A 25,239-nucleotide genomic window follows, 5' to 3' on the forward strand; every position below is an offset into this window, starting at 1 on the left:
GAAAAGGACATTTAGTAATCAAAACCCTATCTAAGGTAAAAGGTAAAGGACCCCTGGTGGGTTAAGTCCTGTCAAAGGCAACTATAGGGTTGTGGCGCTCATCTTGCTTTTCAGGCCGAGGGAGACGGCATTTGTCCACAGACAGCTTTCTGGGTCATGTGGTCAGCATGAGTAAACCGTTTCTGGCGCAATGGAACACTGTGACAGAAGCCAAAGTGCACAGAAAAGCTGTTTACCTTCCCACTGCAGTGGTACCAATTTATCTACTTGCACTGGTGTGCTTTCGAACTGCTAGGTAGACAGGAGCTGGGATAGAGCAACAGTAACTCACCCTGTTTGCGGGGATTCGAACTGCCAACCTTCTGATCAGTGAGCCTAAGAGGCTCAGTAGTTTAGACCACATCGCCACCTGCATCCCCTAAACCCTATCTAATACAGGTATATATAGTTGGACAGTCAATACTAGGGCAAATTAACAAAAGTGATACATACCTTGGAAAAATGATACAAAGTTCATCCATGTTACTAATAGCCTGTGGTCTTCCAAGAATTTCTTAGCCACGCTCTGGTGTGAAAGGATATTTATAAAGTCGCTGACAAGTGGCCAGTAGGTGTTGTTCTTGAGTAGAGCTTCCCCACAGTTCACTACTACATGCAAACTGTTTTCCTCATCTAAAAGGCAAGCAAAGTGGTTTTGAGGACATAAATGTTAAGACTGCCAATGTTAAGACATACACACTGATGGAGCGTGCAAAACAGAGCTTCTACCTGTATCAGTACTTCCTCATTCACTTTACAACCACCTTCCTTGTTTCTCCCAAACCTCACAAGGAGCCTGCATGCTAGTTAAGTTCCATGCAGACTTTCAGGATGCAGTGAACTCTGAATCTGGTCTTTATGTCTAAGACTACAGCAGTAATGATCGTCTCTGACATTTTCTCTCTTTTACGCAAAGAAGTCTCTCTGTCTGCACGTTCTGGTAGAGGAATGGAAGGGGAAGGATGATGGGGCTGTTTTCCTTCTATTTTAGCCATTTTTCACTCTTTCAGCTGGAAAGCTTAAAACAGACCCTCCACTATAGCCCACAGGTGGGTAAACTGTGGCACTTGGGTCTAATTTCATGGGAGTGCAGAGGATGGGGAAATAAGCTGGAAAGAAGACAGCAGGGTAAGAGAGACGAAAGGGACCTTGGACTCTAGCCCTGCAAACTGCTAGCATGGAGTCCAACAGATTACATCCCCTTACAGAAAGAAGCCTAAATGCAGGCTGAGAATATTCTGTGTGCGCCTCTCTAGTGCTCTTAAAGCAAATTCTGAATTTGACTCACCTTGCAGCTCACTTTTAATAAGGCAACTCTCCATCATGTACAGTAGGACAGTAACCATAATATCAAGCAGCTGGCATTCCTCTGTCACTTGGCGTGCCAGCTCCTCGTTGCTGAACAATTGGACACTAATATGTACTATTCTGTTAGACATGGTATCCGATTCATGGCTTTTCTTCAGGGTTTTCATAATAAAAGCATAATGCTGCACAAAAGTTTTAGTAAAAGCAATCTGCAGGGTATAAAATAAAGGTTAGCGTTACCATTTGCATTCCCAACCCCTGAAAAAGTCTCAATAAGAAATGTTACTGAAAGTATATTAAACCAGTTGTTGCACAAAACCAAGACTAGGATGCCATGCGGTGCAATTACTTTCCAAGTACATGTTGCCCAATGCAATTATTTCAATGTACTTTATGTGTGTGCCTCACTCTGCAATGTATCAGGCTATACTTCTACTAACATAAATGTTTTTTTCAAAACTGTTAATGAGGACCAAATGTCATCTAGAGGACACAATGGGCATGTTTGTACAATTACATCTCAATGTAACCAGGTGGAATATGAACAAACTTTCTGCCCCTGAACACAGTCATTTCACTTTAATTCTGTGTCCAGGGCAGCTGTCTACCAGCTCCATCTGGTACGCAGGCTGAGACCCTACCTGCCCGTGGACTGTCTCACTAGAGACAGACTCTAGTTATCTCGTGCTTGGACTACTCTAGTTATCTCGTGCTTGGACTACTGCAATGCACTCTACGTGGGGCTACCTCTGAAGAAGATCCGGAAACTACAAGTAATCCAGAATGCGGCAGCTAGACTGGTGACTGGAAGTGGCTGCCGAGACCATATAACACCAGTCCTGAAAGACCTACATTGGCTCCAGTATGTTTCTGAGCACAATCCAAAGTGTTGGTGCTGACCTTTAAAGCCCTAAACAGCCTCAGCCTAGTATACCTGAAGGAGTATCTCCACCCCCATCGGTCAGCCTGGACACTGAGATCTAGCTCCAAAGGCCTTCTGGCGGTTCCCTCATTGCGAGAAGTGAAGCTACAGGGAACAAGGCAGACGGCCTTCTCGGTAGTGGCACCCGCCCGGTGGAATGCCCTCCCATCAGATGTCAAGGAAATAAACAACTATCTGACTTTTAGAAAGACATCTGAAGGCAACCCTGTATCGGGAAGTTTTAAGCCACTTTGAATTGTGGCTTCATATCCTGAAGCAGTTAGTCATAGTTTGTTGATTCAGATGAAATGGAAAACCTAGAGTTAACAGAAGACTTGCAGGTTTATAAGTCAATCCAGCAAAGAAAGAAGAGAATCTGCTGTGTGAAAGGGGAATGAGCCTTGTTCGTAATGCAGCTTATTAAGCAGAGTCTGAACTGGCATCATATATGATAAGCCCTTTGTAATAAGTTGGAGCTATCCAAACCACTCAAGTGCTAAGAAACCATCAAATGCGTACAAATCTTAACCTTTTCTTGTGGGCTCCATTAGCAGTTGAAATTTCGCATTGTGTTTCAGAAAACTAAAGGGGCAGCTAGTTTCCACACCCTGGCTCTGCAACTCAAAGAACAGTAACTGCAAGCTATTGCATGCCAACCGTGAGGAAGCACCAGCTACACAGACAGCACTCCTTCCAATTATGGCTCATAAAAGAAACAGGCATTTTTACAGGTTTTTAAATTTGTTCCTTCTAACTTAGTCTGAGCTATTTATGTTCTTTTGCACTATTTTCAACCAGCAACCTTATGCTACAGTAAAAATAAATAAATGCTGCATTCAAAGACCTTCTGCAATACCTACCCCCGTGCCAAATGCAAACTGGATTGGGGAACTGTATGCAAACTGAAGCGGGGAAGTGTTTTGACAGGAAAAGGAAAGAGGAAACACACAAATACCTTATAATCCTGATCTGGAAGCATGTTGAGTAAGAAAGTTACCATCTTCTGGGGAAATTCATATTTTATTGTCCAAAATAATAATTCTTCTAGAAAACATTTATGCTTCAAAACATCCATAATGGATTGATCTGTACAAAAACAAGTAATAAAATTGGAAGGAGGTTGTTAAGAAATATTGTTAACTCTTTAATATTTTTCTACTAACAAAAAAGAAAGAGTCTGGAGTTTATTACTAAGAGAAAAACTAGACTGGGCAAATCAGTACATCTGGCTGGCCCAGAGAACTTTATTTTCAGAGGGTTGTTGTTGTTTTTTGCAAAGAAGACTTCAGTACAAATCTTCCATACAATTCAAATCACACACAGCAACTACAAACCCCATCATATAACAGGCCAGTGTTTTTCATCTCATCTGTTCAAAGCTTAAAAGGCTGCTTAAGAATTAGGTACCATGGTTGCAGAAAATGGAGGACAGGAAGAAAAGTGTACACAATAGCTTGCTGATCATTCATAGTGAATAATTAAAGGTTACAGATACAGGAGTATACAAGCAATGATCTGCAGCCCACAGGTCCCCAATGTGCCGGGGCCACTTATCTGGTACATGTGGGCACTGGTTAGAATTTCAGCTTTATTCTGTTCCTATTATTCTACCGAAGTCAAGGCGCTCCAAACCCACAATCTTGTCCTAAAGTAGATCCAGCAAGCATTAAAAATCAAAACACAACACTATATACCCTTTTCACACAGAGTAGCCTACTGTTTTTTAAAAGTACTGTAAAAAGGTGCATTACTGAGTGCATTACTGAGTACTGTAAAGTAATAGGGGGAAAACCAAGACATATCTAAATTAATTGTTTTTCCTAACTACTGATGGCTGAATGGCTCGTGGGGAGTTAAGGATAACAAAGTGAGCATAATAATACTGAGAACCGGCACAACACATCCATCAACTGCAGTTTGACACACACCATATCCATGAAAACGATGTGCAAATTATACTAATTGCATGCCATCTGGCAGCTAGGTTACAATCTTTTCTTTCTTTTTTTAGACAGTCATCTTTCATGTCTTGTCGCATCATTCAGTGTAATTCTGAAGGGGTCAGCCGTTCATAACAATTTGAACCGAGGTTTCACAAACAGCAGGGGACCCGTCAATGCACCCCGGGGCAATTTCAGAGGGGCCTCAGTGTGCCCAATGCCCAGTCGCTTGCCTGTCCTTCCCCCTAAGGTAAAGAGTAAAGGGGACCCCTGACCATTAGGTCCAGCCGTGACCGACTCTGGGGTTGTGGCGCTCATCTCGCCGAGAGAGCCGGCGTACAGCTTCCAGGTCATGTGGCCAGCATGACTAAGCCGCTTCTGGCAAACCAGAGCAGTGCACGGAAACGCCGTTTACCTTCCTGCCGGAGCGGTACCTATTTATCTACTTGCACTTTGACGTGCTTCCAAACTGCTAGGTTGGCAGCAGCAGGGACCAAGCAATAGGAGCTCACCCTGTCAGGGGGATTCGAACCACTGACCTTCTGATTGGCAGGTCCTAGACTCTGTGGTTTAACCCACAGCGCCACCCGCGTCCCTTGTCCTGCCCCCTAGCCCATGCCAAAGCCTTCTAGTTGAACCAATGCCTGGAGCTCTATGCTTGCTGAGTGAAAGTGAAAGTGGCCAGGAGAGAGAGTGGAGGAAGGGAAGGGAAGGGAGGCCTCCAGGGGTGTTGTTGAAGAGAATTAGAAAGTGAGATATAATTATAATTATTAGTGATAAAATAAACTGAGAATAGAAAGGAAGGCGCTAGAGAGTAAAGCTGCTAAAGGAGGAAGAAGTGGAGGGAAAGGAGCATAGAGGAGGGATGAACGAAAATGATGGGGGCGGGGTTGGCCAGTGGGGGCACAGAAATAAGGTACAAGTTGAGTATGAAAGGAGAATAATGAGAAGAAATTACAAGGTGAAAAAGTTACGGGGAGTGGATAAGGAAAAATATAATAGAAAAAGCCTTTTCCATGTAGACCCTCTGGTTCAGCAACCTCTGCCTAAAACAGGGGTGGTGAGGCACAAATACCTCCAGATCAAAGGCCTGTACAGCGGTACCTCGGGTTACATACACTTCAGGTTACAGACGCTTCAGGTTACAGACTCCGCTAACCCAGAAATAGTACCTCGGGTTAAGAACTTTGCTTCAGGAGAGAACAGATGAGAACAGATTAAAGCCTTTTGGGAAATGATCTATAATGAAATTAAGAAAGTCCTTAAGTGGACCTTTCCTAAGAAACCTGAGGCTTTTCTCCTGGGCATGGTTGGCCAATTGGTGTTGAAGAAGGATAGGACGTTTTTTATGTATGCTACCACAGCAGCAAGAATCCTTTTGGCAAAGTATTGGAAGACGCAAGAACTACCTACTCTGGAAGAATGGCAGACAAAGGTGATCGACTTCATGGGACTGGCAGAGATGACCGGCAGAATCCGTGACCAGGGGAAAGAGACAGTGGAAGAGGATTGGAAGAAATTTAAAATATATCTTAAAAATTGTTGTAAAGTTGAGGAGTGTAAAGATGTCAAGGAATAAGAAATAGAGAATTACAGCTGTAACTAATAAGTTAAAGAAAATTTAAGGAAAGGGAATTAAATAGTTAATTGACTGGAGGAGTTGCTAAAGAAATGTAAAACAAGGATGCAGCGAAAGGGAGGTATGGGGAAGTCAGGGGAAAGAAGGTGCACGAAAAGAAGACTATGAAATTATACATGTTTAAATGTTTGTATGTTTTTGTTTTGTGTTTTGTTTGTTTTTTATTATGTGTTTGGAAAATGAATAAAAATTTATTTTAAAAAAAAAAGAGAACAGAAATTGTGCGGCGGTGGCGCAGCAGCAGTGGGAGGCCTCATTAGCTAAAGTGGTGCTTCAGGTTAAGAACAGTTTCAGGTTAAGAACGGACCTCCGGAATGAATTAAGTACGTAACCAGAGGTACCACTGTACTTAGCTTGTAGAAAGCTGAACCATGGAATTCCTTGTCCCAAAGAAAATATTGTGTAATACACACACACACACACACACACACACACACGGGCAGACAGAATTACATTTTAAGGGTTGTATCAAACACTGCAGCTCTGCTGCTACATCAGATTTCCATGCAGACACCAGAATTTCCTCTTCTGTTCTTGTCCTCTCCAGCCCCCACCATGCACCCTCAAAATCAGCTCCAGAGGGTTGGGGGACCTACCAAAGAAGATTATGGGGGGATGTGGCAGCGTGGGGGTGTGGAGAGGAAACAAAAGCCCTGTATGGTACAACTCTAAGAACTCTCTTCATCATTCGATCAAGGGGCATTTTGCAAACTTACTGGCCGCTTACAGGAAGCATATGCAACCAATACAAGACACTGGTGGCAGCAGTGAATTCTGGTGAAAGTATGTCATGCCGGCATATTTCTCAGTCTTTTCTCATACTGCATTCTTCAGTCAAGACTGATCAAAAACTGATCAGGCTTGGTGACCTCAAGATACAAAAACACGAAAGTAGCTGACAAACTATATGCCATGTACCTTTGGTGCTGCTGCTTAGTTTTACCCTCTTGCGTTTTCCCACGTCTTGGCCACCATCTTGGTCCTCCTGAGATATGGGAAGAGTTTGAAAGTGGATCAATATAAAATGTCTTACTGTCAAAGACTATATATGCTATCAATATGCTTTTCAAAGAAAAAAGAATGAAACAAAGGAACCGTTTAATTATTGCAGCAACTCATTCCAATAATACTGTAGGAACTCAAACTCTTAATAACATATTCTTCATTGGATTGGTCTTTAATAATCTTCCTTTAACATTCCTTCCACTGCTTCTAATTATGTTTACAAATGTATAATCTGAACTATGGGGATTTGTTATTGTTGTTATTTGATTCTCTATGAATTGACTTCAACTTGTGGCTTTAGAACCAAAACAAAGAATGGCACAAGTTCAAGTTCTGGAGTTAAAGGTATTACATGTCAGTTGCCCCAATCCTAAATATATTTACTTGGATGCAAATAGTTAGTTTTAATGGCACTTGCTTAGAAACATGTACACTTAGAAACGTCTAAGTGTGTACAGTCTAAGTAGAAAGCGACCATAAAACATTTGAATGCTTAAATACTATTAGCATTTTCTAATAATTAATTTTAGTCAGCAGCACAATGAATAAAATGAACATACTTGGCACCAGTATGTTGAAAGCTTGGATAACAGAAAGGGTGGTATCTGAGTGGTAAGTCTTTCCTAGTAATCTATCCTCCCTAGATGTCAACCATATATAATTTTGCATCCCTTGCTTGTTATCATAGTCTTGACTATAGATACACAATTATCACTAGGTAAAGGTAAAGGGACCCCTGACCATTAGGTCCAGTCGTGACCGACTCTGGGGTTGCGGCGCTCATCTCCCTTTATTGGCCGAGGGAGCCGGCTTTTGTCCACAGACAGCTTCTAGGTCATGTGGCCAGCATGACTAAGCCGCTTCTGGCGAACCAGAGCAGCACACGGAAATGCTGTTTACCTTCACGCTGGAGTGGTACCTATTTATCTACTTACACTTTGATGTGCTTTCGAACTGCTAGGTTGGCAGGAGCAGGGACCGAGCAACGGGAGCTCACCCCGTCACGGGGATTTGAACCGCCAACCTTCTGATCGGCAAGTCCTAGGCTCTGTGGTTTAACCCACGGCGCCACCTGCATCCCTATAATTATCACTAGAGGATGTCTCAAATCCAGCTCCTCCTCATACAGGGCTTTGGGGGGGGGACAGCTTTTATGTCCCCAGAGCCAACTCAGAATAGTCACTTAAAACTGCAAGAATTGTTAACTGTGCAAATGGGAGGAATGGGAAAGAAAGACCTCTCACATAGATTTTTTTGGCCCCTTGTGGGAAGTCTGTCATCATATGCAGTACCTGCTTACCAATATGTGGCAACACAGAAGTATATGGAGGCAAAAACAATTGAAATACATCAATGTTTTAAGGAAAGCAGAAGCAACAGAGTACATTTACTCGCTTGCAGATAGATGCAACTAGATCCGCTTAGTATTTGCAGAGTTGAAAACGGAAACTCTGATAAAACACAAGCAACTGAAGAATTTACTAGTATCTCACCAGATGTCCTTGTTTTTTAGATTATTTACATGTAGAAGCCTTGAACGAGACATGTAAGTGCTAACTCACAGTTTTCTGGATAAGATTACAAGTGTGTTATTTGAGACCTTGACTTTGCTGTCTCGTAGGCAAGTGCTCTTTGGTTTAATAAGCTTGCCCATAATATGCATTTTACATCTACTTCAGAGAGAGATATACACACAGGATTGTATCTAGTTGTGGTTCTGCACTAATGGAAACCATTTCTGATAATGTAAGGAAGGGTACACAACTTTTGTTAATCCTCCCTATCCACTACACCCCTCTGCCATATCTCATAACGGGAGGGTCTCCTAAGCTCTAGGAGCAGCTCTGTGCAGCAAGAGACTATAGTGAAGCGGGGGGGGGGGGTGTTAAATGAAAATTAGGTGCTCTGTCTTACATAAGCAAGAGTGCTTTTTGCTGGTACAAACCACCACTTGGTTCAACACGGGCACACAGAAATGGGTTAATAAGCTGTGATTAACAAAAATTGGGTAGTCTTGCCTTCCACAAGCACTTTTTGCTAGCAGACATTATTGGATATGCACACACACAGGTTAATAAACTATTTAGTGATCTGCATCCACTTAAATACTAGAAAGGTAAAATTAAATAATCCAGCCACCAGCAAGTACAGCGGACGCTCGGGTTGTGAACGTGATCCGTGCGGGAGGCATGTTCGCAACCTGCAGTGCCGCGTCTGCGCACGCACGGGTTGTGATCCAGCGCTTCTGCGCATGCGCCAAAACCCGGAAGTAACCTGTTCCAGTACTTCCGGGTTTGGCACAGTGGGCAACCTGAAGCGTCTGTTACCCAAGGTATGACTGTATAAAGCACTTAGATTTGGTTCCTGTACCATTTAATTAAGTTTATTTGAAAATTCCCATATTTGCATCTTGTATTGAAATGATCCTTCCCAACACGACAAGCAGTAAGTCAGGGTGTGCTACCCTCCTATTCCCACTTCCCCCTCTAAAGATCATTGCACCAGATTCCTGTCTAAATCCTAACCTTACATATTCCTTCCCTCACAATAAACTGTGCGAATATGAAATGTCTTAAGTATCATTTTTAGCTGGGCCTCATTAATTCAGGGATTTAAGTTCACCTTCGGTTACACTCCTGTTTTTTAAAAATAGCTTTGTTTTTAAAAACTGTGAAAGTACAGCAGCACTTTGAAACATATTTAGCTTATAAATAGCACTGCTAAAAGCATAGCAGACTCTGCTGTACAAACAACAAACTTCTAATAAATTATTCTGGATATAAACCAATTATTTCCTTCCTCCCAAACTGTTTAATTACAGTTCAGCATTAACCAGAAATCATTTGCAAATGTTATAAACATGCAACATGTTAATTTTGCCATTACATCTGAAAATGACTCTGAAGCAGCCATCAATATGTTCATTTTGTTCCTGAAGCTGGAAAAAAAAATCGTAAATACTGCAAAAAGTTTTGAACTAAGGTTTTTAAACAAAGATACTTTTCTTTTCTTTTCTTGCATTTTATTCTGGCAACTTTTACTGCAGCCTGTTATGCAGAAATTGAGTTTATAAAGCTTTTCCTAGCACTGATATCAGTATCAATGAAAGGTTCACTGGTTATACAGTCATATCTCGGGTTGAAGTTGCTTCAGATTGAGCACTTTCGGGTTGCGCTCTGCGACGACCCGGAAGTAATAGAATATGTTACCTCTGGGTTTCGCCGCTCGCGCATGCGGTAAAAATGACGCCATGTGCATGCGCAGAAGCAGCGAATCGTGACCCGCACAGACACAGGTTGCGTTTACTTCAGGATGCGAACGGGGCTCCGGAACAGATCCCGTTCGTATCCAGAGGTACCACTGTATCCTGTTAAGTCAGGCTACTGTTAAGAACCTTTTATTTTTAAGATGGAGTATTATTTGCCATGGGAGATTCCTGTCATTTACATGTTAGAAAAAGTAGGACTTCAGCATCTAAGTGTACGAAAAACTAGAGGATGCACACAGTTGCACCATATGACTCCTGGTTGCATGCAGAGGTGGGAAGAGCTTCAACAAAATCTTTCCTGTCCAGTCGCTAAGAACCCAGTTCTAGATTAGAACCAGAGACGGAACTACTGAAACAGCAGGCCGTTTCCCCAATTTCCCACTTTTCTCACTTTACTCCTCTCCTTTACAAGGTAAAGGAATCTCAGGAAGATGCTTATTCAGCATCTATCCTAGCAAATTTACAGAGTCCTACCTCAGGTTTACAAGAGCTCTTGGGAAACATCTGCAACTCACAGGTATTTTATTATTTCTGTTTTAAAAATGTGTATATATACACACACATATGTTGTTAGTTATTTGCCTAGCATAGTTAATGTGCAGAACAATGTTCCTACTCAGGGTTCCAACAGGACTTACTCCCAGTTAAATCCTAAGCATGCTTTCTAGGAAATAAACCTCATCAACATCAGCAGGACTTATTTCTGAATAAACACGCTTAGGAGTGCTCAGTTAGAAATAAGTTTTCCTATCCTACAAATTCTAAGAAAAGGAACCTGGTTAAGAACAAGCCGTTGTTGTCAACACAAGAGCACTAGAAAGATGCAGTTGAAACACAACCTTCGCTGCCTTAACACTAGTGAAAACCTGCCCCAGCATGTGAATCTGACATAGTAATGAGTTAGCGTTATTTCCAGAAGTTGCTATATACACTCCGATCCCCAGTGTTGCTAAAATTAGTTCAACGAAAGCAGTATTAACAACAACCCTCCTAGGGGAGAAAGCAGAGAGGGACTGGCCCTACATAAATACAAAGACCTGTGTTTTCTGCTTAATGGCTTATAGGGCTGACACCACCAGTCTTCAGTACGTGTTAGCAAAGGCAAGCATGATAAAAATTAGGGTATTTCAATTTATTTCACATATTATTGTGCTTTTTTTTATTTCTGAAGAAATCTCACCTCATCTGAAGAGTCACCTTGCCCTGAAGCTGGCGTAGCACCTGCAAAACCTTGAGAAATTAAAGATTAAATTATCTTTTCTAATTCACACACAACTAGACAAAAGAATAATCAGATACTTTCATAAATACCCCCATCTATCTCTCCATGTCTGTTTGGATTTATCTTTCGAGCATGGGCTGCATTAGGTCTAGCAATATTGGAATTAAAATACTAGGAGGAAAACGGTAAATACTTCAGGAAGTGCTACGTGTGGTTTGGGACAATGCCTGGAACAGTGCAGAAATACATGTTGCTGGGGGTAGCGCTGCCGCTGATAATGAAATGTGACCTTGTGCCACACAATTACTAAGCGCTCATTCAAACTTACACATTTTCTAATGGATAGGATCAAAGGGACCCAAAGCTTCCATTTGCAGTTTACTTCTGTAAGAATTGAGATACTCCCCCATTGTAGCAATTGAAAAGGGGTTCTGTTTTCCTCTCTGTATCTGGTACCGTGTAGTTTCGATGGCATTCTGTCAATTATTTCAGAAGCAGACCTGCGGCAATGCTGTAAGTCTAAGAAGATTCTTCAAACAACAAAGATATTTTTAATAGAGAAATAAATAAACAGAGAGACCTTGAACTACTGAAGAGCTTGCTCCTCCAGCTGCTTGCTCCTGCCCTCCACATGCAGCCTTGTCTTCGGGAAATGTGAGTCCAGAACCTTTCAGAGCTACAAGATACTTCTCGTGGCTTTTCTTTGCACATGCATTTTCTGCACCACCTGGAATGAATTTCAAAAGGTTCACTCTAGGGACCAGCCTTACCAAGCCTTATTGCAGGGGTGGCCACCTGTCTGCAGATGTGGTGGTGTGCAGCTGGTCAGGGGCTGCATGCCAGTGGGCAGGGCAGGGCCTGGCATTCCTCCCCCTTGCACACATATTCTCCCCACCTCACAACAATAGTTTAATCTTCCCCTTTGCAGAAAGTGAACTGGGCTTCCTGGGGCTTAGAAGGCTGCACTATGAGCAACCGAGGAGAAACACAAAGTCCTTGAGTTGCTCACATGTGCCTAGTAGCATGAAATGGGTTAGAAAATTTGACTAGAGATTTCCAAAATAAATTTAGCCCACAGAATTAAATACATTTTGGGCTTTGCAACACAATAAATGTCCTATAACTTGTTTGATGCATGGGATTCACATACTTTGGCTCCCAGTACGTTTCCGAGCACAATTCAAAGTGTTGGTGTTGACCTTTAAAGCCCTAAACTGCCTTGGTCCAATATACCTGAAGGAGCGTCTCCACCCCCATCGTTCTGCCCGGACACTGAGATCCAGCGCCGAGGGCCTTCTGGCGGTTCCCTCACTGCGAGAAGCAAAGCTACAGGGAACCAGGCAGAGGGCTTTCTCGGTAGTGACGCCCACCCTGTGGAACGCCCTCCCATCAGATGTCAAAGATATAAACAACTACCTGACATTTAGAAGACATCTGAAGGCAGCCCTGTTCAGGGAAGTTTTTAATGTGTGGCATTTTAATGTATTTTTAGTTTTTGTCGGAAGCCGCCCAGTGTGGCTGGGGAAACCCAGCCAGATGGGTGGGGTACAAATAATAAATTCTTCTTCTTCTTCTTCCTTCGAGTAGTGTTTTCAATGTGCTTTGTCATAAGGAAAATTTAACCCTTCTGTTGGCAGCACACCTGCAACTACCACAAGACCAGTGTGGAATTGTGGTTGTGTGTCACAGACTGTGACATCACTGGCAATAATAAATGCCACTCCCATCTCCCATGCCCACACTATTTTGTGACTTCTTAAAGTACAGAATGCATAGTTAATACCAAAAAACTCCTCAAGACGTAATAACACACCAACTCACCAGAGCTAAGATCTTTATAGAACTGCTGATTTGTTAAAACCTGAGTAAGGACTGAACGCATCGCTCCTCCCATTTTTGTCAGATCTTCCAGAAATGAAATGTGGGATTCCAATATCTGAAGGACTTTTTGAAGGTCTTTTTCTGATGGAACATCTAGAACTGAAAAACAAACAAGTAGGAAGTTTGTAGCAGATTGAGCAAACCATTCTAGCTACTTTGTGGCTCTTTACTTGTTATTCTGTTACGACATCACCCCATCCCAACACTTAAAATTTCATACACCCCTTGCTGATTACAATATTTGTATGAGACATAAGCTGCTCACATCTATATGATCAATAAAGGAAGGAAAAACAGTATTTTTTTTTTTAAACCAAGCAACTGGCTTTTCTTTCCTTTTTATATTGAGCACAGGATGTTGGAAGTTCTTGTTTACTTTCCACAGAGTGATGCCTTTCATTCTCTCAATTCTAACATTATCAGGTATCTAAATTCTTCCCTTACTCTCAAACTATCATTATGGCTCTCAGTTATCTTAACCTCTATCTCAGCATTCACACCATGGCTTACTCTACTCAGAGTATACTTCTCTCCCACTCCACTCTTTTCTGTGTAACCCAGGACACTCTGCATCAACTTTCTCTAGGGTTTCAGCTTTTCTCCTATTTTGAAAAAATATAAGGAGTTGCTTACATGGGTGGCAGGGAGCAGACTAACCTCAGCTTCACTGATCATATTCAGCTTCACAATCCTGACATCACACTTTATTAAAAGCCCACTTGCAATTCACCAACAGTTTGAAATCATCCTTACCATCAGAACAAAACAGACTGTCACAAAAATGAAACTATCAACACTTATTAGTTGCACTGGGAATCTGCCTTGTGAACTTTCCCAAAAATATTAATAGCATCCATACCTGGTTCGTCATAGCCTTCCCGTAAGTACTGAATGAGACAGAAGATGAACTGTGGAAGAACTAGTTCTGACATTATCAACAGATCTTTTGGAACAGACGGGACTTCTGAGCTTGATTTTATCCGATGCCTTTTGCAAAACCTACAAATAAAGTTATACAAAGTTAAACATACTCAGCCACCTAATTAATAACAAAGAACTGATAGTTGCTAATTTTGAAAAACCCCATGCTATGGCTGTGTATGTAAACATGAGCTAAGTAGGGCTTTTTTTTCAAGGGGAACTCACAGGAACTAAGTTCCGGCACCTCTCAGGTAGACGCTATTGCCATTCTAAGAGAATGAGGGAGGTTTTCCAGCACCTCTTTTTCTAGAAAAATAGCACTGATAATAATATAAAAAGAGCATACTGGATCTAGCATCCTGTTGTCACAGTGGCTAACCAGATTCTTACAGAAAACCAAGAGGCAGGACATGAGTGCAATATCACTTTCTTTCCTTGCAAGTTCCAATAACTGATACGGTGGTACCTCAGGTTAAGTAAGTACTATTCATTCCGGAGGTCCGTTCTTAACCTGAAACTGTTCTTAACCTGAAGCACCACTTTAGCTAATGGGGCCTCCTGCTGCCGCTGTGCCGCTGGAGCCCAATTTCTGTTCTTATCCTGAAGCAAAGTTCTTAACCTGAAGCACTATTTCTGGCTTAGTGGAGTGTGTAACCTGAAGCGTATGTAACCCGAGGTACCACTATATTCAGAGGCACAGCCATTGTTACTAGTTGCCACTGATTACCATTTCCTCCATGAAACTGTCCAATATTATTTTAAAGCCATCCATGCTGGTGACTATCTTGTGGGAACAAATTGTACAGTTTAACTGAGTGAAAAGGTACTTTCTTTTGTCTGCCCTGACTCTTCCAACATCCAGATTCATTGGATTTCCCCAAGTTCTGCACTGTAAGAAGTGAAAAACCTTTCTCTAGTCACTTTCTTCACACCATGCATAGTTTTACTCACCTTTTCTCTAAACTTAAAAACGCCAACTGTTGTCAACTTTCCTCACAGGAAAGGGAAGTTGCTCTATCTCCCTGGTCATTTTGGTTGCCCTTTTCTGAATCTTTTCCAGCTCTATTGAGCTGAGGAGACGAGAACTCTTTATACCCACCAAGTAATGCAAAATTATCCAAGTGATGGGAAACCTGTGACCTTCCAGATTAGGCATCGGCAAACTCGACCCTCCAGATGTTTTGGGACTACAACTCCCATCATCCCTAGCTAACAGGACCAGTGGTCAGGGTGATGGGAACTGTAGTCTCGAAACATCTGGAGGGCTGAGTTTGCCTATGCCTGTTCCAGATATTGCTGGACTCCCAACTCCCACAACTACATATGGTCGGCTACAGATTCCCCATTCCTGCCATAAACTGTAGAGAAACTGGGAAGAAAGTTCAAAGAAAAACTCTAATCATAGCATTTCTCACAGCTCACTGATATAGGACTTGCCATACAACCATCTGTACTACCAGACAAACAACTACTGGATTTTGCAGTACTAGTTGGAATGCTTTTGTTTGCACACATTCAGAAAGCACAGTTTCTCACCCAACTTTAAATGCTACAACAGAAGCAGAGTTACAATTTCAGGAGAAACGAAAGAGAAAGAAGGGTTATAATGTGTATTACATAATGCTTACATCAAATGCAAAAATACAGGTCTGGAAGTCAACTGAAGCTCTTTCAACACAAAAGGCAAAACACAAATCCAACACAGAGAGAAATCAAACTATTTGCAGATAATTTCAAGCTTATGTAAGATGTGATTTGCCTTGACCACACAAAAAACACTGGTCTATCCTTGCAGCAGCAAAAAATACAAACAAAAGAAAAGCTGCAGATACCTGTACATTAAATGGTTGAGAAAATAGAGACTCTACAAATTACAAATAAGTTTAGAAAGTTTAGTTTGGCAAGAGATTGTGTATGGGTACACAGCACTGTGAATCATAGTTTTATTGAAAACCATTTATTGACTCAGCAGCCAAGGAGGTTGTTTTAGGAGACGTTACACTGGACACAATCAACCAGGGATTTCAGCAGAAAAAAGTAGTGTCAGGCAGAATATGTCTTGAACTTTATTTCTTTGCATGCTAGAAATTTTTGCTGTGGCAAAAGTACCAAGAAACCTGATCTTTCACATAGCTGTTAATGTTGACCTGAAAGAGAGGTCAACTGCTTGCTCTGATGGAAAACTTAAAACACAAAACAGATAAAGGATTATCTTGACTAATACAGTCTTGATTGGTCTGCTGGATATTCACACAGACCATGGGAAGGGTAAACAATATTAAGGAGAGGTGAAGAATGAATGAGAACAATGAGAAAGAGAAAAATCTAGAATTGTAGAGGCAAATTCTTATTCCAGAACTTGAAACAGTCCAAAAGATCTCAGCTGTAAACTAAGAAGCAACACACAAAATACAGTAGCTCACTTTCCTCCAACCCCTTCAGTTACCCAATCAGGACTGGGGTTTTATCTTTTATACTTGATAGCTCCTTAGCTTAAATAGTGACGTCTATCAAGTCAGTGGGAAGAATCAGCAGATTTGCCAAGACATAAAAGCGACCACAAAGTCTCACTGGATATTGGTTACTACAGCAATTAGCATACTCCTCTGTTATAAACACATTCACTGTTTTCACAAGATACATTAATGAATGCAAGACTGTTGGGAATTAAATATTAGTTATTACAAGTATCAGAGGAGGTGGTAAGCCTTTTTCTGGAAAGTGGGGTTCACATGTTTGAATTCTCAATTTAAAAGTTTCCCTGAACATAGAAACTAGACTTGTTTCTGACATGCCTGTTTTCTCTCTGTGTGTACATATATAATATATAGCATTCAGTCAGGTGAGCTCCCAGCTGCACTTTGAAGTGGGAGATTTACCCATTCATTTTTCAGTCAACTTTATTGTACAAAGCCAAAGGCCTTTACAATATATAAAATTCCAACACAACACATGAATTAAAAGAAAGATTTGCTATGGAATCAAAGAGCAACCATTAACAACCATGTATGCCATCCCCCAGGGGTAACAAAACATTGGATAAAACAGGGGTCAGCAACCTTTTTCAGCCGTGGGCCGCCCCACCAGCCCTCAGACCATGTGGGGGGCCGCACTATATTTTTGGGGGGGAAATGAACGAATTCCTATGCCCCACAAATAACCCAGAGATGCATTTTAAATAAAAGCACGCATCCTACTCATGTAAAAACACACTGATTCCCAGAACATCCATGGGCTGGATTGAGAAGGTGATTGGGCCGCATCCAGCCCCCGGGCCTTAGGTTGCCTACCCCTGGGATAAAACTTTACAATACACTATAATTCTTGATATGACTAGAATGCAGCTTCTTGGCTGCTAGTGCAAATTTATTTTGCGGAACTTCCATATTGTACTTTGCTCCAACTTCCCAAATTTCTACATTTGTGCTATAACTTTACCAATAAAGATCTTGAGAATAGCATTAATTCATTGGTTTTCTTTTGTACAGAAAAATCTGCTGAGCTGGCCAATGGACCTGGGCTCTTGATAATTTAATGGCACCCAGATGTAGCTTCCATGAGTGTTTCTCATTGACATGAAGTCCAAAGTATTTGAACAAGTGGTACAATTCAAGGAGATAGCCATCTAATGACCACCTGAATTTAGGTTCCCTATGGCCACATGTAACAACCTTACAATTCCATTTGTTATTTCTGGGAACTAGGCCTAACTGAGTTCATTTGCACATCAACTTCAAGTATATAATCCAGGAAACATCTTTATTGACTTTTGCTACATCTCCTTCAAATGTGATGATATTGGATTTGTCAAAACACACGGTTACTTGTCATCCAAAAGAGTATTTGGCACATCTGAAAACCTAAGTGCAGACAGCCACTACACACTATCACTAAATTAAAATAACCCCAATCAGATCCCGCATTCCCACTTCATTGTCCCCACATTCACATTGCATCGATAATCAACGATGCAAACTTCAACAAGAAGAATCCAGCAACACACGGCAGATTCTCATAGCAATTTAGCAGTCAAACAGATCAGGAAGCAATCTTTTTAGACACTATGACAACTGCATTATGTTATTTTCCCCCCACTGAATTTATAAGGCACAGCTACATTTTAATTATAGGCTTGCCTGCTGTGATGACACAGCATTAGCACACAAAAATAAAAACAGCCAAGTTCCACAGCTGGCACTGCCAACAATGGACAGCGTCTATCATGGTGATCAGACGACACTTGGGAATTGTTTACATACTGGCATACCTTCAGAGTTCACACTCCAGTCCTTACTAAAATGAGAGTAGGGGATAGGATGACTCCAGCTATCACATGTGTTCAATATGACAGCTAGTGACTCTTCCATAATTTGGCAGCACTTCATCGTCTCGCCCTGCCAATAAAACACTACTGCGCTGCTGAAATTACACCCTCACAGCTTTACATCTGTCCATTACTGCAGCAACAGCAGGTACTCCCACCCTCGAATGCTTCAAAAAACAAGAAGCCGCTTAGCACATTATACCCTTTGACTTCTACCAGGAACCACCACACTGCAGGGAATCCCCGCAGTGGTACCTCTAGTTACGAACTTAATTCGTTCCGGAGGTCCGTTCTTAACCTGAAACTGTTCTTAACTAGAGATGTGCTTTCACTAATGGGGCCTCTTGCTGCCGCTGCACCGCCAGCACTCAATTTCCGTTCTCATCCTGGGGCAAAGTTCTCAACTCGAGGTAACTTCCAGGTTAGCAGAGTTTGTAACCTGAAGCGTTTGTAACCCGAGGCGTTTGTAACTTGAGGTAGCACTGTACAATTAAATAATGTAGAATGGGGTGGTTGACTCCTGGCCTAGAGGCCAAATCATGCCCCCACAAATTTTTCTGCCCCCCTCCCCACTCCATAAGACTCCACCCATTTTGGAAGTGGTGCCAATAAGACAAAACTTTAAGGAGATACACAGCACTATGTTTCTGACCAGCTCAGCAAAGTAAAAAAAGCTAAAGGGTAAAGGACCCCTGGATGGTTAAGTCCAGTCAAGGCGACTATGGAGTTGCAGTGCTCATCTCACTTTTCAGGCTGAGGGAGCCAGCGTTTGTCCACAAACAGCTTTCTGGGTCATATGGCCAGCATGACTAAACTGCTTCTGTCGCAACAGGACACCATAACGGAAACCAGAGCACACAGAAACGCTGTTTACCTTCCCGCCGCAGCGGTACCTATTTATCTACTTACACTGGCGTGCTTTTGAACTGCTAGGTTGGCAGAAGCTGAGACAGAGCAACAGGAGGTCACCCCGTCACACAGATTTGAACCTCCAACCTTCTGATCAACAGGTCTAAGACGCTCAGGGGTTTAGACCCCAGCGCCACCCGCTTCCTGTGCCAGCTCAGCACCTTGCTCGGAAGGCAGACTGTTCATTCCTGGTCAACAGACTGATCATATAGATTAGTGGGAAGGGGCTGATAATGGATCAACTGAGGAAGGGGGCTCTGTGTATATGTGGGCTACATGCATGCACAAGCAAGACTGCAGGGAGACTGCAGCAGCATCCATAGCACCTAGAGGTTTGGCAAAATGCATAAGTGGTACTCAAGCCGAAACAGGTGTGTTGCAGGAGCAAACTTGGAAGTACCTCCTTTCCACAGTTACCTTCTACCTGTAATGAGGGGAAAGAGGGGGAGCACACACAAATTTTATCCTGGGACAAAGTAACACTTGAACAGGCTGACAGTGCTCTAAGCATCACTCTTCCCCACAAATTATTTCTGCATCCTTACCTGTGTGTCTATCTTCCCCTGCCCCACAATTGGAGACCCAAATTCTACATTTTTTTCACGCCTTTTAAGTACGTTAATGTACACAATATTTCTACTTTATGCCACACAAAAACAGGAGCAAGAAGAACTGGGTTGTGAAACATGAAGACTGTACAACAGCCAAAGGGGGGGGAGGGATCCTAGGTGTAAGACTGTACACCAAACCTTGCAGCATCACTCAGTGCCTACATGGTCTATAAAACCCGCCCAGGCACATACAGACCAACACAACCAACCAGTAGAAGGTAGAATTGTATTGTACGTATGGCATGGTTTGGAGCAAAATCTAAAGACTGATTTCTGGATTAGTTACTCCTTATCATGCTTTTGTGCATAAAACCACATGGATGGAAGGTGTCTGTAAAAACACAAGATCATAATTTTGCTGGCATTCTTGATCAACGTGATGAAATGTGTGATCATGTGTATTCATTCCATGGACATGCAGCCATCTGTCTTCTCCAATACATACATTTCTCTCATTACACATACCCCCAAAAATCATACATACAGTGGTACCTTGGGTTACATACGCTTCAGGTTACAGACTCCACTAACCCAGAAATAGTGCTTCAGGTTAAGAACTTTGCTTCAGGATGAGAACAGAAATTGTGCTCCGGCAGCACGGTGGCAGCAGGAGGCCCCATTAGCTAAAGTGGTGCTTCAGGTTAAGAACAATTTCAGGTTAAGAATGGACCTCCAGAACGTTTTAAGTACTTAACCCGAGGTACAACTGTAAATACATTTCTCTTATTTCACATACCATCAAATACTCAGAAAATCCCTGGTTTGAAACTCACCTCTCTGTCAGATAACTGGATCATGTTACGCATTTAGACCATTTGAAAGTGCTACAGAAATGTTTGCTGTTACAGTGCTCCACTTTTTACTCTTTAGTACTGGTTTCACTCTCAATGCTTTCACATAAGCATGCGCACGCCATTAACTTGTAACACGCATCAAGGATGCATTTACAAGACCGCCATCCATAGATTACATACCAGCAAGATTCACCTGTCAAGATTTGCATAATATACGCTTGATGATTGCTATTTTCTCCCCTTGGAATGCATACTTCTGGATGAAGCGAGAATTTCAACCCACATGACAAACCGCACAGAGGTAGCAAACAAATAAAGAGTGCTGTGACATCTTAAAGCCTTTCACATTGCAACACAAGCAGTGGAAGTCGGTGCACATTAAGGACAGAAGGCAGAAAGGTCAACCGTGGGTGGAGCAACAGCAAATGACACACAGAACAAATTAATTCTAGTTTTGCCCCAATCCTACCAAGTTATATAACGAGGAGGCTCCAGAGAAGGAAGCAAATGATCAGGGCCACCTCATGGGCTGGATACAAGGCTGAAGGAGGGCAGGTGGAGACTGCCTAAGGCCAAACTGAGGTCGGTGGTGCACAGCCACCTTTGCCCCAGTGAAAAAACCTCTGCTGGACAAAGTTTCCATAAAGCCCACTTCACCAAATACAGTGGTACCTCAGGTTACATACGCTTCAGGTTACATACGCTTCAGGTTACACACTCAATTAACCCAGAAATAGTGCTTTCAGGTTAAGAACTGTGCTTCAGGATAAGAACAGAAATCGTGCTCCGGCGGCACGGCAGCAGCAGGAGTTCCCATTAGCTAAAGTGGTGCTTCAGGTTAAGAACAGTTTTAGGTTAAGAACGGACCTCCGGAACGAATTAAGTACTTAACCCAAGGTACCACTGTAAACTTATTCCGCAAATAGGCTGCAATTCTGCATCCATTATTACTGGTATCGGGAAGTTTTTAATGCCTGACTTTTATTACGTTTTTATATGTGCTAGAAGCCGCCCCAGATAATGAGCAGGGTATAAATAAAACTATTATTATTATTCAATCAATGTGTGCAGCACTTTACAGAGTACACAAGTCCCATTTAGTTCAGTGCGGCTTTGCTTCTGAGCAGACACGCCTAGGATTACGCGGCACATATGCCCTGTGGAACGCCCTCCCAGCAGATGTCAAACAGATAAACAGCTATGTGGTTTTTAAAAGACACCTGAAGGCAGCCCTCTTCAGGGAAGTTTTTAGTGTTTGATGTCATGTTGGGTTTTTACTATTTTTTGTCGGGAGCTGCTTGGGCCAACCCAGTCCGATGAGCGGCATATAGCTAATAATAACAATAATAATAATTGTTGTTCATCTGTGGAGTCAAAACAGAGCCCATGAGCGCAGAAACATGCTTGCTCCGGGTTACTTAATGGGATGGATTAGGTTTTTGCACACACTCAACCGGTCCTCCCTGGTACTATTATTGTCCGTGAAAGGGAGGGAGGGTCTCTCGCTTTTCTCCCAGATGCCAGGGGTGCCAACTTGAATAAAATATTGTGTGTTTTTCCAGGTAAAGACCCACCCCACATAACCGATCGCATGACGTGGCGCACACGCACCATTTGAATGGCAGTGCCCATCCACTTTGGGGGTGCCCCCTCGGGTATTTTATGGAGGGGTGGGGGATTGCCACCCCCTGGCAGACACCCGCCTGGGAGGCCTTCCCTTGGCCTTCTCCCCCCCTCCCCACAGCCCTAGACAAGTGTCTCCCCTCACCACCCCCAACCCAGTCAACTCACCCGGCCTCCCGCATGACGTTGCCGTCGCCGCAGTCGCAGGCTCCGCCGGCCTGGCTGCGGAACATGTTGTAGTCGTGTCCGGCGTGCTCGCCTTGGTGGAAGCACTCGGCGCAGAGGCTCATGCAGGGCGAGATGCCGCACGTCCGGCACCGGTAGGCCACGAAGTTGGCGGTCCACACCAGGCCGCACAGCGTGGCCGGGTCGTAGGCCCGCACCGCCTGCACGAAGCTGTCCCACGGCTCGCCGCCCGCCAGCAGGCAGCGGCACCACGCCAGCGCCTCCGACACCGACTCGCCGCTTCCTCCTCCGGCGCCGCCGCCGCCGCCGCTCGGCGGGCTCAGCACCGTCTCCAGCAGCGCCCGCAGCTCGCCCGCCGCGGCCTCGCTCTCGTCCGCGCTCAGGCTGAGGGCCGCTTTGAGGCGCGACGCCGTGGCCCGCTTCTCCTGGGCGCTCGAGCCCCCGGCGGCGCCCGCCATGACGGCGGCAGCGGCCTTCTCTTCCCCCCCTCAGCAACCGCGACGCAGCTCCGGCCGCCGGGCTCCTTCGCTCGCGGCCCTCTCGGCTCCGCTTTCCCCTCCCTTCGCCGCCTCTCGCGATAGCCGGGAAAGCCGGCGCCCTGCCCGCCCGCCTCAGGCCGCCTCCTCGGCTCGACCCGCCGCCGCCGCCTCCTTCTGCCACGGCTGGCTCCTGGCGGCGCCTCCCCGCCCTGATGTTACTGTACACACACCCGCCCCTCCGGTGTGCAGCCTCCGAGGAACCTGCGTGTTTCTATATGTACGTGTGTACAGGGCGGGTGGGTGCGCCTGCTAACACGCGTGAAACGCAAAGCGCTCGCGGCGTTCACACGACACACGGCCAGCCAAGCGGCGCGTTTCGGCCAAAGTGTCCACTCAAGAAGCGAGACGCGCGTCACGGAGGCCCGACCCAACTCTTTAGCTTCGGCCCCTAGGAGCCAACTTCTAGGGGCCGAAGGGATACCCCACTTGCCATAAAACATTTGAGGCCAAAGTTAATGGGCATTTTGCGCCGCATCAGGTGATCGGTCATGTGAGGTGAGGTTTACCTGACCCACCCCACAATATTCAAGTTGGCTCCTCTGGGTTGTGTTGTTGTTGTTGTTGTTGTTGTTGTATACCGCCCTATGCCCAGAGGTCTCAGGGCAGTTGACAGAACAAAATCAAGATATAAAGCCACAAAATGTAAAATCAAAATAAAAGCAACAACCCGCCAGGTACTGTCCCCCAAACTTGGGATACCACAGCTGGTTTTTTTTTTGGGGGGGGGACTACAATTCCCATCATTCCTGACCACTGGTCCTGCTAACTAGGGAAGATGGGAGTTGTGGTTCAAACACAGCTGGAGACCCAAGCTTAGGAAACGCTGGTTTTAAGGCAAGCATGTCCAAAGTCTGTTTCTAGGGCCTAATCCGGCCCCTGTGGCAGTTTATATTATTTCAACAACTTCAATTCTAAAGAAAGCTCAACAGCTTGGGGGTAAAATCGTAAAAAAAGTTCAACAACTTCAGTCCTCAGCAACTAAGATCAGTTTTCACGCATGTTCAGTTTATAAAATCTGACCCTCTTTTACAAAGGTTTGGGCACCCCTGGGGAACAATCGTGTGGTGGCATTCACATGAACGGCCCTTGAGCCACGCATAAGGAAGGTTGATGATGTTTTTTGACCGATAGTCCTTCGCTTCAGGCACCCACTAGATTTGGAAGCAGTGCTAGATTACCAGAAAGGTAGAGTAGGCCATGGGCAGAGAGGGCTGCTGCTCCCTCCCCAAAATTAGTAAAAATCAAATCTGAGGTTCTGTCCCCCGGTCAACAAAAATCCTGGCTATCCCCATGGAGTAGGCACCGCCTATGTGTCCCATGCCTTTTAGGGGCCCCACAACAACGGATTAAAATAATATGATTTGTTCTTGAAAGAAAATAATCAAGGAAGGGTATTCCACTGTATATACTGTTGCCTTGGATGCACCCCACTCCTGATAGCACTCTGTTAACCTCTGTCGCTGCAGGCAGCGGTATAGAAGGCCCAGCACAAAAAGTGGTGAAACAAATGGTTGCAAATATGCAAAAGCCACAGAAAGTTTTGAATCAATGCGCCTGGGTGTCTTCAGTGCCGGATTACCAAATTGGCAGAGTAGACCTAGGGCCCCCATACCTTATAGGGACTCCACGACAACAGATTGAAATAATATTGATTTGATCTTGAAATAAAATTACAATTAAGTATTAGGAGATCATTTGCTAGGGGGGCACTGAGATTCCGACTACCTAGGGGCCGCCACAGGGTTTAATTGGACACTGGCTGCCCTTTCACCCCAGATAGCTCCCCAAAAGCTACATCAATTTGGGAGTAAATCCCAATGAACTCAACAGGACTTGCTTCTGAGTAGGCATGCATTGGCTTGTGCTACCGGCGGGCGTTAGGTTTCCGAAAGCAGCTTATTTGGCCGAGAATTGTATGCTGCTTCCCCTTAATGTTATGTACTGGGCCAGCAGGGGGATATTGTAGATATCACTCAGGTCCACATATGCAAATAAGGGCTTGAAAGTGACGTTCACTGATTGGATAGTTACAGAAAGTTGTTGCAGTTGCGTTGTAGTGAAGCTCTATATAAGCAGGCTGGCTGAATCCTTCAGTTCAGTTCTGTTCT

The 25,239-nt window shown here is 43.8% G+C and overlaps 1 protein-coding gene across 1 annotated transcript in view; it reads right to left on the reverse strand.

The window, feature by feature from the left end:
• UBR3 (ubiquitin protein ligase E3 component n-recognin 3) overlaps positions 1-23,125 on the reverse strand; it is an 88,875-nt gene extending 65,750 nt beyond the window's left edge. Inside the window, exons 1-9 of the mRNA XM_081899503.1 lie at positions 22,575-23,125; positions 14,084-14,223; positions 13,165-13,323; positions 11,924-12,070; positions 11,302-11,351; positions 6,767-6,833; positions 3,225-3,355; positions 1,328-1,556; positions 493-672 (exon numbers count right to left, since the gene is read on the reverse strand). Coding sequence (XP_081755629.1) covers positions 493-672; positions 1,328-1,556; positions 3,225-3,355; positions 6,767-6,833; positions 11,302-11,351; positions 11,924-12,070; positions 13,165-13,323; positions 14,084-14,223; positions 22,575-23,050 — 1,579 coding nt within the window. The 5' untranslated portion in view covers positions 23,051-23,125. The remainder of the gene's footprint in view (positions 1-492; positions 673-1,327; positions 1,557-3,224; positions 3,356-6,766; positions 6,834-11,301; positions 11,352-11,923; positions 12,071-13,164; positions 13,324-14,083; positions 14,224-22,574) is intronic.
• Between the last annotated feature and the right edge of the window lie 2,114 nt (positions 23,126-25,239).

Source organism: Podarcis melisellensis, assembly GCF_964234715.1.
Source record: "Podarcis melisellensis genome assembly, chromosome: 1".
Lineage (NCBI taxonomy): Eukaryota > Metazoa > Chordata > Lepidosauria > Squamata > Lacertidae > Podarcis > Podarcis melisellensis.